The sequence below is a fragment of the Benincasa hispida genome, chromosome 1 (genome assembly GCF_009727055.1).
Source record: "Benincasa hispida cultivar B227 chromosome 1, ASM972705v1, whole genome shotgun sequence".
Taxonomy (NCBI): domain Eukaryota; kingdom Viridiplantae; phylum Streptophyta; class Magnoliopsida; order Cucurbitales; family Cucurbitaceae; genus Benincasa; species Benincasa hispida.
Genome location: NC_052349.1, coordinates 27,608,702 through 27,622,498, shown reverse-complemented (window position 1 = coordinate 27,622,498; position 13,797 = coordinate 27,608,702). Strand labels below are relative to the sequence as shown.

The 13,797-nt window shown below is 30.1% G+C and overlaps 1 protein-coding gene across 1 annotated transcript; it reads left to right on the top strand.

The window, feature by feature from the left end:
* The first annotated feature begins 5,924 nt into the window (after positions 1–5,924).
* LOC120089028 (pentatricopeptide repeat-containing protein At2g22410, mitochondrial-like) lies at positions 5,925–8,416 on the top strand. The gene has a single exon (XM_039046461.1). The coding sequence runs from the start codon at positions 6,297–6,299 to the stop codon at positions 8,073–8,075; it is 1,779 nt and encodes a 592-aa protein (XP_038902389.1). The 5' UTR covers positions 5,925–6,296; the 3' UTR covers positions 8,076–8,416.
* Positions 8,417–13,797: the final 5,381 nt, after the last annotated feature.

Sequence of the window (13,797 nt, the reverse complement as noted above, 5' to 3'; positions counted from 1 at the left end):
TAGAAGGTTGATCAATTATTTGTTGAGTTCGAAATGATAAGAGTTTAAATTTAAGTTGAGAATTTTCTTTTTTAATGTTAGATATTTCTTCTTTTATTATATTTATTTCTCTTTGAAGATCAGGAATAGTTAGTGGTTTTGTTTTAGATTCGAAGCCAGAAAATATCTCTTTAAGATTATAATGTTGGAAACTTTGTTGTTTAACTTCTTCTATAATAAGATCTTTAAGTTTTTCAAAATATTCTTTTTTAATTTTTGGATCTTCAATTTGACTAATGGCTTCAAAAATAAATTTTTGGTCTCTTGAAATGACATTTATAGTTTTATAGCATATACATGTTCCTATTTGATTTTCACAAGAGGAGAATGAAGTTTTAGAATCAAAATTATCTATATTTTCTTGGATTTCAAAAATTTAGTCATAAGAGGATTCTTTATTGCTATCTTATGAAAAGGAAGGGTCTAAAGATATTAATAAATTTAATAATTGAATTTTTAAATCTTCTTCTATTTTTAAGTTATTAATTTTCCCTTTCATAAGGCAGTTGGGAGCTATGTGTCCTTTTTTCCCACACTTATAATAAGTAATTTCTTTTCTCTTCTTGGTAGTTTTATAATTTTTGAATCTTCTTTTTTATTTTGATTTATAATTTTGTTTGTTTTGATTATTTTGAAAATATCCTTGGGTTCTATAAGGTTTTCTGTAAATTTTTTTTCTAAATTTCTTGGGTCATTTTCTTGCTGATGGAGCTTGTATTTTCTCATAACCATATTGAGCACAAAAAGATCCAAGTTCTTGCTTTTCCTTATAAAATTCATTTTTCATTTTTGCTTTCAATCTAAGGTCTGTGCATAAAGTTAAACCTTCATTGTTTTCTAAAGTTAATTAGTTCACCATAGGTTAGAATATTGAAAGGAATTGTACCATGAAAAGTTTATCTTATTGTTTGGCACACCTTTTTAGCAAACAATTTTGGTAATCTTGAGAGGAACTTTTCTTTCTAACATTGATTATTACAGTATGTTCGGGTGTATACTTTGCTTAAGAAAACATCTTTGTACCATCTAAAATCTTGGAGTTTTCGACAAGTAATGTTGGAAAGTATTTCAGAACTTCATTCTTGAAATTGGACGAGTTCTCCAATAAATTTTTTAGTAATGATGTAAATCAAATTTGCAACAACATCCTGTGTTTGATTGATTCCTGAGCCACTTTGTTCAACTTTAATAGCAGTTATTATTCTTGTTTTGTCACTTGAGGACACACAATTATCCCACCATCCTTTTAAATTTTCAGTGAATTTGAAAATTAGCATTTGAGCAATTTGGTAGTTTGTGTTTTGGTGTATCTTGTAAACAGTGGCAGCTAAGGTCATCCCACGCATTAAATTTAGAATTTGATGTTTAGTTATACCATCTTTATTTCATTTATAGATGTCATTTCTTGTATATTGAGCCTAGGTTAATTATTGTCTTTCTTCATATTACATGTCAGTTAGAGAAGGTCTGGAATAATAATTTCTTAATTTTGGATATCTAGGATTTGTTATCTTTTGAAGAGTAAGGTTCTGAAATTGTTCTTCCAGGTTATTATCAAAATTGTCTTCTAGTTCGTGTATGTCATTATGATTTTCACTAGGAGTCTCATTAATGGTATTAACTTTTGATGTTGATATATTTAATGTTTTTGATGAGTTTAGATTTAAGTTTTATAATTGAAGGTTAATTTTGTCTAAAATATTATTAGATTTTTTACTTGAAAAATTAATTAATTTTAAATATTTATCCGAAATTTCAAAAGGTCTAAATAAAAGTTTTGTCTTATCAATTGGTTGAGATTGTGATTCTATAGGATAATGTTGAGTTTCGAGTTTGGATTCTATTCTTTCTACTTGGTTGGATATTGTATGTAAAATTTTATTTGAATGATTATTCTGTAATTGTATATTTTTAAATATCTTTTAATGTTGGTACTTTTGTTTTGCTTTTAGGTACGTCAATTATTTTGAAAGGAGAAGCTATCACTTGTTGATCATTGTTATTTTGAAACTTAATTTCTTCTAAAGGAGGATAAGTAGAAGTTATGTATTCTTTAGGATTTGTAGTCTCCGAAGAAGAGGTATTTGTATTAATAGTTTGATATAAAGGAGATGTTATGTTTTGATAATATGTCCTATATTTCATCCAATGGAAGAAATATATATTTATTTTAAGTTTTTCCATTGTCTTGTAATATTCATCACAAATCTTACTTTGTTCAGTTTTATTAAAGGATTCAAAAAATATATTTCATAAGAATTTATTTTTGTTAGACCAAAAATTATTTATCTAATTCTATTTTGTTAATTATAAAGGGTTTAGAAATAACATTTAATTGATTAATGTTTTGCATATCAAAATGAGTTGGAGATAAGTTGTATCCTTATCTTTTGTATAAAAAGGTTATTGTATTGTATTATCAAACCGTAATCTTTGAAGGTTTATAGAAGTACTTGGTTGAGGAGGTTCATAAGTAGTAGAAAACCTAAGAAGTTTCATTCTTAAAGATTGAAATTGTATTTCTACACTTCCATCTTCATTTTCAATAATTTGGGTTAATTTTTGGATTTTCAATCGTTGGTTTAAAAGCGTCTTTTAAATTCCATCTAGGATTATGAGTAATTTGATTCCAAGATAATATTTTTGGGTAAAAGTGTTGAGTATTCACTATTGGCTTCCACTAGAAGGGTTTGATCTTTAGGAGAAGTCTTAAAAGCTTTAGGGGATAAATTTGAATGCATTAATTTGTAGTGTATTCAAAATATTCCTAAAATGGATTCAGTTTGTGGTTTCCAGACCATGTTTAGAATTTTAACATCAAGTATTAAAGATTGAAGTATATTTGGATCACTTAATGAAACTAAAAGTCTTGGATAACAATTAAAGTAAACTGGTTCTCTCCCTAGATTTGATTCAACTATAGAAAGTATTGAATTTGAAAAGTTTTTATGTCGTTTATCATGTAATAGTAAAAGAATTGGGGTATCTAATCCTGTCCTATAAAGAGGTTTTATGGCAATTTGAACTAATCCTATATGAAGAAATTTATATTTTTTTTGGTGTTGAAGAATTGATTTTCTTGAGAATGAACAAAGAGTTTCTAAAGTTCATTAATTGGGCTAATTGTTGTGTGGTTTTGATTCTATAATCTTCAAGAAAGTCAAAATTTCTTATTTTATAAGTAGTTTAAACATCTACTTTTGGTATATTCCAATTATGGAGGTTCTTTTCTATTTTTTATATCTGACGCTCTTCACTATTAACTATGGAGAGTTGAGAATCATTTGTATAATCATCAATTATGTGACTCTTTTGTAATATGTGCTTTAGAGAATATTTTTCCAATTAACTTTGACATTAAAGCTTAAAATTTTATTAAGATTCTAATTATCTATTGTGACGAGTAATCAGGATGCTAAAATTCCAACACCAGAACACCAAGCTTACCAATAGTCTTATGATTTTGTTGCCGGGAACACAAGGTTTACCAAAGTGCTATTCAATAGGATTATTTAGCAAAACTTGATTATTACCACAAAGGATATTTAGAATATTATTAAGACTTTAATGCTAATTTAATTGAACTAATACACTCTACTAACATGCAATGGCTCTAATACCATTCCGGTGGATGCATGTAGCAACATTCTGGTGGATGCATATGGTAAGAGGTGGATGGTTTTTTTTTTTTTCTTTTTTGCAACAATATGAGTTATTACTCACTTTCATTTTTATATTTTCTACATTTTTTTATCCCTTTTGTAGTTCTTTTCCTTTTTTAAATGATGTTTCTTTCATTTTTAAGTAAAGGTACAATAGGTTAGAGAGATTCAACCTAAAATTCACTAACACGCATTTTAGCATATTCATTTTGATAATTTGGAAGTGTTTGGAATAACTAGAGAAAAAATATTTTTTTAAAAAAAAATTCATTTTTATGATATTTTTTAAAACACTTAAATAACTAGTAATTTTTAACTGTGTATCAATAGTATATCAAGTATATTAAGTGTATATCAATAGTGTAACAAGTGTATCAAGCGTATACTAGTAGTGTATCAAGTGTATTAGGTGTATCAAATGTATCACATAGGGTGAGCTTGTTTTTTGTTATTTTTATAAAAGTAATAAATCTAGACTATGGACCTAATTTCTTAAACTTATTTTGTCAAATCTGCAAGAAACCCCAAAAAATAAGTAAAAAAACTCAAAGTTTTTTGCCCACATTCTTTTGTCATTTATTTAAGATTAATTAAGAAGAAAACAAAAAACTGAAAAATCACTTATCTTTATCTATACTTAGATGCATCATAGGTATCGCCTATCTTTATGCATCTCACTCTCATCATACATATGTAAAATTAAAATTAAAATATTATTAAAAAAAAAGTAAGAACAAGAAAAATTTGTCATGCGACAAATTGTGATGGGACAATTTGGTGGATGCACAAATCTATCAAAAGTATATAGTAGGTAGGGGTGTGCAAAATTTTGTCCAAACTGACAAGCCGAATCGACGACTGGTTCGGTCCGATTTTTACTAACTTTTTGAACTTTCTAAGTTAAGTGCCTGAGATAATCGATTTTTCCCGTTTGGTTCTCGATTCAATAAAAAAGAAGAACCAAGCAAATTATATATATATATGGTCCAAACCGACAAGCCGAATTGACAACGGGTTGGGTCCGATTTTTACTAATTTTTTGAACTTTCTCAGTTAAGTGCCTAAGATAATTGATTTTTCCCGTTCGGTTCTCGGTTCAATAAAAAAACGAACCAAGCGAATTTAATATATATAGGCTTTCTACACACGAAGTCCTAAAAAGGGACCTATATTTCATTATTGTTCAAGTTTTTCTAATTTATAAGAATGTCTAACTTCCTAAAAAATTTAGGATAAAACTAGGTCAAATTACCATTTAATTCCCAACAATAAATCAAATATAAGTTTTTTAAAATAGGAAAGAGAAAAGGATTTTTTAAATGAGGCGTGTTTTTTAGAAAAATATATTAAATCATAATATTTTTCAAATACTTGCAACTTTCCATATTCTTCAATTTCTCCCTTAAAACCCTCATGTATGGGATATATATATATATATATATATATATAATGATATATGTACTTTTTCTCTCGTATTTTAACGTTTGTAGGAAATTTGATATATATTTTAATATATGTATTCATTTATTTAATATAAATAAGAGAATTTTTTTAAGCTTCATCTATTATGATATATACAAATTTTGATTTGTTAAGATTTTTGACTGTTGAAATGGTATGATATATATATACTGCGATGTAAATGAAATTTATTATATATATTGTGATTTATGTCGAATATTAAGCCGATATATGACTTTTATATCGTGATATATTTCATATATTGGTTATTCTTTGAATTATGTCAAATATTGAGTTAAACTCTAATTTATATACTGTAGTATATTTTATATATTGGTTAAAATATTTTCAAATACCTAACAAAATGTTTTAAGATATATTTAAAATAAAATTTCATTAAATGCATTTTCTCTCCCCAATTAAGCAAATGAAATAAAATCTCAACAAATAAATATATTTTCTCTCTTCTTGGGGTGCTTTGTAAAGATAGAAGATTTTTCACAATGTCACATTCTCTCTCCAATCGTCCTTTCGAACGTATTTTAATCCAAAAATTCATTAAATCTTATATACGAAAACATAAAAAAAAAAAATAAAAAAATTGCACAATTATGAAAATAAGTTTTGAAAAGAAATTAAATCTATAAGAATCTCGTGTTAGAGTTTCAAAAACCAGCAGCCCACGTTTGTATAAAGCCCATTTATGCCCAAGTTGCGCAACTAAGAAAAAATTTAAAAGAAAACAGTACAGTAGGTATAAGGTGAATGTACCCACCCATCATTTTCTTCTTCTTCTTCTCACCTTCATCTTCTTGTTTGAGACAACCCTTCACCTGCTTTATCACAATCCACGGCAATGCAGCAGTCAGCACCCCGCACGGCTCCACCTCCACGGCAAGGCAGCACGATGCTCCACCTCCACCTCCACGGCAGCACCACTCTCCACGTCCACAGCTCCAACAACAGTCACTTCTAAGATTTGTGTATTGAATCAATAGATTTTTGTTTTGAAAAAAAAGTACAGAGGTGTGTTTGTATTTGCGACGAAACGGTGTGTTTTGTAGGTTGCTTGATTTTGTCTTTCAAAGGAAAGCTGCTTCCTTTTTCGGCGCCGCCAAGAAGCTGTTATCAGTTATGAAATCCCCCAGATCAGCTTGTCGCCTGTTCAGCACCTTCTCCGACTCACAAAGAGCCACAAGTAATTCAGCCTCCCTCAATTCGATCAAGAAGCTCCACGGCCAGCTTATAAGAACCCAAATGCACGTCGACCCATCTTCTATCTTTGAAGTTATTAGGTATTATGCACTTTCTCCACAGTATTTGCACAAGGCCCATTTCGTTTTCAACCAAATTCAGGAACCCACATTGCTAGTATGGAACCAGATGATCCACGGTCTATCAAAGAGCTATCGACCTAATGATGCAATTCATTTCTATAATACCATGTATTACAAAGGAATAAAGGGGAGTCATTTGACTTTCATATTTTTATTCAAGGCTTGTGCAAGAGTTGATGTTGGGCAAGGCCAGATGGTTCATGTTCGTGCTATGAAACTTGGGTTTGAATCCTATCTTTTTGTTTCAAATGCTTTGATTCATATGTATACGGGCTTTCGTGAGTTGGCAATGGCACGGAAGTTGTTCGATGGAATGCCGGAAAGAGATGTAATTTCGTGGAATTCTATAATTTATGGATATTATCAATTTAATAGATATAAGGAGGTATTGGATCTTTTTAGGGAAATGCAGGCCGTAAATGTGAGAGCTGATTCTTTGACAATGATGAAAGCTATTTTAGCATCCAGCTTTTTAAGTGAATGGGAAACGGCAGACTATTTGGTGAAGTACATTGATGAACACCGTATTGTGGTCGATATCTATCTAGGAAACACTTTGATATACATGTATGGACGCCGTGGTATGGCAGATTTTGCAGGCAGAGTGTTTTATCAGATGAAAGAGAAAAATATTGTATCATGGAATACAATGATTATGGGCTATGCAAAAGTAGGGAATTTAATTGCTGCAAAGAAGGTTTTTGATGATATGCCTTCAAGGGATGTAATCTCATGGACATCCATGATCATAGGCTATTCTCAAGCTAAGCAATATGCCGAGGCAATGAAGCTTTTTCAAGAAATGATGGGGTCTATGGTGAAACCAGATAAAATAACTGTGGCTACTGTGCTTTCTGCTTGTGCCCATTTGGGCTCACTTGATGTGGGAGAGGCAGTTCATGACTACATGCACAAGCATGACATCGAATCAGATGTTTTTGTAGGAAACTCTTTGATTGATATGTATTGCAAATGTGGCGTGGTTGAGAAGGCACTGCAAGTTTTTAATGAGATGAAAACTAAGGACTCAGTGTCATGGATTTCTATTATTTCAGGTCTTGCTGTGAATGGTTTTGCCCATTCTGCACTTAATGTCTTTGATCAAATGTTGAAAGAAGACATTTTCCCAACTCATGGGACTTTTGTAGGGGTTTTACAAGCTTGCGCTCATGGAGGATTGGTAGACAAGGGATTGGAACACTTTGAGAGCATGGAAAACACATATGGACTTGCACCAGAAATGAAGCATTATGGATGTGTCGTGGATCTTTTGAGTCGTTCTGGCTATCTGGACGAGGCCTACAGCTTCATAAAGAAAATGCCGATTGTTCCCGATGTTACAATATGGAGAATATTGTTAAGTGCTTGCAAGCTTCATGGAAATGTCGTATTGGCTGAGATTGTCTCAAAGAAGCTTCTTGAATTAGATCCTAGTAATAGCGGGAATTATGTTCTCTCTTCAAGCACATATGCAGGATCAGACAGGTGGGATGATGTTTTGAGGATTAGAGAACTGATGGAAGTGACTAACCTGTGGAAACCATACGCTTATAGTTCCATTGAAGAGAGAACATAAGCATTTATTTAACTAATTCAAAAAACTTGAATAGCCTGAGTGCTTCTCCAATGCACTAGTTTACTGGATCAATTACCTTGCTGCAGTATAAATTCCCTTCAGACGCGTCCATATTCTTAAAGGCTGAACCCTTCCAAGCTATATGGATCGATGTTAAGAAAGATTGCTCTATAAAAAATTTGAAAGCATCCTTCAAGATAACTATAGAGTTTTCATCCGATTGGTTCTGTCTTGCTTTGCATTCAGAACAATGAAACCTACAAAAATATAACTACAATTACATGATATTGTCCACATTGGACATAAGCTCTCATAGTTTTATTTTGAAACCATCCAAAAGGTCTCATAATGATGAAGATAAGTTTTCAATTTTATATTCACGATCATTTTCTTTCTTAATCAATGTGGGAATTTGTTTGCATACCTAACAACATCCAACAGTGAAAATCAACTCATGGAGTCCATTAAAATAATCAGAGGTATGTCAGATGTATACATTTAAACTATTTGAAATATATTAGATTTAACTAGTTGGAATCACGTGTGTTGCATAAGTTCCAAAACATTTGAAAATAAAATATACATATATGAGGTGACATAAAAGTCATATACTTTAATACTCATTTTTTCTTGTGTTTTTAAAAGAATCATATTACTCCAAACAAATATGAATTAATATATATTTTTAAACTATTTTTTTAAGTGTTCGAATTGATTTTTTGATCTGCGGATTCAAATATGTGAGTAAGAGAATAAACAAGGAAATAATATTTGCATTTATAATAAGAAAACTTTAAAAATAAAAGCTCATCACTTTTATTAGAAATATAAATTTGTTATTATTATATTTATTTCAAAATTATACATAGATTGATTGTAGTATGTTTATGACAAATTTGAAAAGAGAAAAAATAAAGTACAAATGCATGTAAAAATAGTAAATTATTATAAACCAACTTATTGGTGTGCATTTATAAAAATTAAAAATTGAAAAAAACTACAAAAATATCTAGTCAATTACTCTCTTATTTGTCACTTTACCGATCTCTTAATTTTTTTAATCTAAAAAACAAGGTATTCTTTTCTACTTCTTCAATTTGTGAGGAAAAATAGGTGAATTTGTACACAAAAAGGGCTACAAAAGCATATAAAAGATTATAATAATATTAAATCATCATCAAACAAGATGACATATGTTAAACAAAAACCAAAAAGAGGACATATGTTAAACAAAAAATAGAGAGAGGCTTAGAAGAAAAATATTTAAAAAAATCTTGAGATAATACACACTTCTAGAAAAAAGCTTAAAGAAGAAAAATGGTTGGGAATGATGTTGCTATTAAGAAATTTTTTTTAAAAAATCCATAATGCTACAAAAAATGTCCACAAAAATGAAAGAAAAAAAAATAGGGAGGGGGAATTAAAAAAATTAAATCAAATAAAGAAAAAGGAAAAAAGAAGAAAATTGTGAGGAGTAACTTTTGTATCATCAGGAGACTCGTGTCTTTTAAGGAATGTGTAGCTTTAAGAGTCTAAGAGTTCTCTGAGAATTCTCTCTAGTTCTCTGAAATGTAGAATTGCTAACCCCACAAATAAAGAAAACTTTTTTATTTATAGAGTTCTCAGGTGGGTTTCGTGAGTTTGAGCTTGATTGGTTCGTGAGTTTGGGCTTGATTGGTCTATGGGCCTGGCCCTTGAGCCCAATTAGTTAGATTTGGGCTTGGTTGATCCATGGATCTGGTCCTTGGGTCCGGTTAGTTGGTTTTGAGCCTAATATGACATTTGGGTCCAATTCAGCCTATTTTGGAGCTTAGTTGAACTTTGAACCCAATTAATAATATCAAATTGGACGAAATTAATTTTATCTGATTCAATGGTCATGATGAAAACACGTGGCGTCATGGAATTTGTCTTCAACTTCAATTTGGGTCCAAGAATTCTCATTCAACCATGACTTTTTTAGATAACATGAAATAAAATCTTAGTCTAGATTTTTTAATAGAAAAGTAGTTTTAATGTGAACTATTTTTAGATGAAATCATTTTTTTTTTAAAAAAAAGGAAAAAAAAATCTATCATCAATGTTAATTACTCTATATATATTCATAGCCCCTTTTAATTAGATTTTAGATAGAATTAGGTAGTAAATATATTTTTTATAAGTGATTTTTTTTTTCTTTTAACATGATTTAAAATGGTATTAATTTTTTAAAAAATTTCTTTAACGTTTTTAGATAAAATATGATTTTTATACATGATTTTTTTTTAGATAATATGAGGTTATAGATAAAATCTTAATCTAAATTTTATATATAAGAAAAAAAAATTAATGCGATTGTTAATAGTATATAGATAGAAATTTTTTCATAGCCCTTTTATAGAAATTCTTGAAAAAAAAAAGAGAAGATACCTGATGAAAATCCTATTTACGAAGAAATTTTTTATTTTTTAATTTGATTTTATTTTATATCAAATTATATTAATGTGATATAGCATGAGACTGTCTCTTATACACATCTAGATGTGTATAAGAGACAGATATAAATGAACGTGTAATAGCAAAAAGAAAAAAAAGAAAAATTCTTTTTTTAATTTAATGTGAGAGTGTGAAAAATAGGTCAAACAATTTTATTTAATAATTTAAATATGAATTTACCTAGGATATCTAGGTAATCAGTCACTAAAAAGGCAATTGGGAAAATCAAATGTTTCTCTCCTATAGTCCTTTTAAATAATATAGATTAAAGGTTCAAGAAACATCTATTAATAGATTATAATTATCAGAGTAAAGGATAATTGAAATTGTTAGTTGTTTGTTTAAAATAATTCCTTGGTTCTCTATTTTTTATGCAAAAGCTTTCCCATTATTTTTTTTAAATGTAGATAATATCATATTTTTATAACAATCAAGTCTTACAACAAAACAAAAAGTTCATTTTGTTTCAAATACTTTTTTCAATTTTTCGTTTAAAATTTTGTAAAGTTACTTTTTTTAAATATATATATATTATCATTTTGTTTGACAAATATGATCTGATAATAGAGAAATCGTCAAGAATGGAAAAATAGGAAAACTATTTACATAGTAAGGAAAGCAGTCTACTCATGTTGATAACTTGTAGAAATACAAGTTATTGTCTCTTAAAGATTGAAACAATTACGATTCTTAGTGATAAAAATGCATTCACCTCAAGGAAAAATGCATGAAACAACTTAACACATCACTAACGTATACAAAAGCAGCATTCTTGTTAGATCTACTTCACTAACGCATTTGATTGTAGGAACTCAAGAAATTTCACCAATTATTGCATACCAAGCTAACGCAAGGGCATGCGTCCAAATATGTTTGACGAAAAACAGATACATTGGCTCGCGCTTTTTCTATCAAATCACCACTTGTAGGTATGGGTCTCTAACTGGCAGCATCTGAAAAGCTCTGAAATGGCAGGCGGCTGACCAGGGCATGGAATTTAATGTGAGTCTTGTCATAAGTTGTTGAAGAAACGTCTACAAATAGAAAAGATTGTTGCCAAGAGAAAGGAGTTAGACACATTAGAAACTTTAGAGATTTCAGATAGTTAGGAACTCTGTCGTTGCAAGAAGAAGATAGGAGGAAAAGGTCCATTGCCATTGTTGATCAAGAAAAGTTGTTGGAGACTAAGCTTGAGAGAGAATTCTTCATCATATCTTCACCAAGTTGGTTGCAACAAGCATTTAAATCAAGCCAAAGAGGACAAGAGATTGAACTTTGCAGCTTGACTTCTTTCTCTTTTTTTACTTCTCACTTTTATTTACCAGCTCGTTCGATTAAGTTGAGATTGTTGTGTAAGATTGTATTAGCAACAGCGGAAGTACAAGGATCATCTAAGCACTTAAATTCACTAATTTTGGCAAAATATAAAGCATGCTCTTACAGAAAATAAGTGAGTTTCAAGGCATACCTCTTGTAGAACTTCTTCAAAGCTACTTCTCCAGCTGCTATCTTCTCCAAATCTTGTTGCAGACCACCTCAAGATCTTTCCCACTATTCTCTTGGTGCTCTAGATTGAGTTGTGGGATTTAAAACAAGCTTAAATCAAGGAATGAAGGAGAAATGCTCACTGTAGAAATCTAGTTGAAGAACTCTTTCTTCAAACCAAATTTTGTATCAAATTCTTTATATATTGCATGCCCGATTTTCACTCCAATCTCTTCATTATATTGCAGATCAGCATGCAAAGAAAAGAGTTGCATGAGTTGCAGCTCATGCTTGGAGAAGGCAAGGCAAAATGAATGCCATTTGAGTGAGCAACTAAGGAGATGGATAATGGAAAAACAACTTTTTTTCATTTTTGTGTTCTTGATTTTCACTTTTTCAATTTTATCATAAAATAAAAAATGATTTTATAAAATCTATTTTGATTTTAAAAATGAAAAAAATAATTAATTTCATAAATTAATTATTAAATAAAACTTAATTAATTTAATATCACATATTAAATTAATTTTAACATATATCCATCTTATATATATTTAAATCATATTTAAATATATAAATTCTCCTATTCCGTTTAATTCTCAAATTAAACATGTAATTATATCTTATATAATTACTAATTTCCTTAATTCTAATTTGAACGATTCAAATTAACTTATCACGCTATTCTAGAGCTAGTCCATTATGAGCTAGTAGGGGACCTCGCGGACCTACGGATCATAAGCTCCAACGATCCGAGATTAATTGACTAAACTCATTAGATCAAATTAATCCCCATTCGTTAACTAGTGGGTCACTCCACTAAAGCCCATAGTTGCACTCCCTTCACAGTAGATATATTATATCCACATGATTTAACCATAATCAGCAAGTCGACCCTTCACAGATTGTTCGTAATAATGGTTAGGTTAAATATCTGTTTACCCCCGAGATTACGTCTTATTCCTCAAGTCTCTACTAATCCTCTAATGAACAACTAGTTTGTGATCCAATCACTAAACCAAACTCTCTCAATCTAGTGAGAGGGTGGAGCCCCTTGTTCAAGACCTGGATTCAGTACTTGAGAGAACAACCTTTCTCCTATCCCTAAATTGGGTAGACATGAACTCCGTCTTGCACCCTATGTCCTCAACTATCTATCCGGTCTTACCCTTGAAATGGGAGTTTTATTGAGCTAGCGCTGTTGAGCCAACTCTCACCTATGCAAATCTAAGGGCAATCCCGAATAAACAGGATTTTATAGTTAGCTCAGGATTAAGATTGAGTTACCTAGGTCATCTAGGTGAAATAGTCAGTCTTATACAGTAAACAACGTTATAAAGTAAGAGCGACTTATTTATTAGTCCTGATCTTCTGCAAACTCATTGCATAGGATACCCCCACTCCTCATGTCATAACATGTACGAATTAGGATCATATCGTATGTAGCACTTTACAACTTTTTGTAACAACTACAGAGTAGGGCGCATCCAATGGTGTTACCAGAATAAGGTACCCAACCTCATTCATGTACCATAGATCATTTTGACTATTTACTCGAACCTGATCCACTTTTATGTCTCCACATAAAGTCCAAGTATTCATACAATAGTCATGGGTCTTAGTTTATTGGATTTAGATTTTCATACAATTTATGAAATCAATAATAAATATATTGATTATAGAAAATGTTTATTGTTTTTCAAACTACGAGTTTTTAGGACATAAAACCCAACGTGTTGTAAACATATTTGCTATTTTTAAA

What these genes read in the sequence shown, in the direction of transcription:
- LOC120089028 (XM_039046461.1), top strand. Translation starts at nt 6,297, where the DNA reads ATGAAATCCCCCAGATCAGCTTGTCGCCTGTTCAGCACCTTCTCCGAC.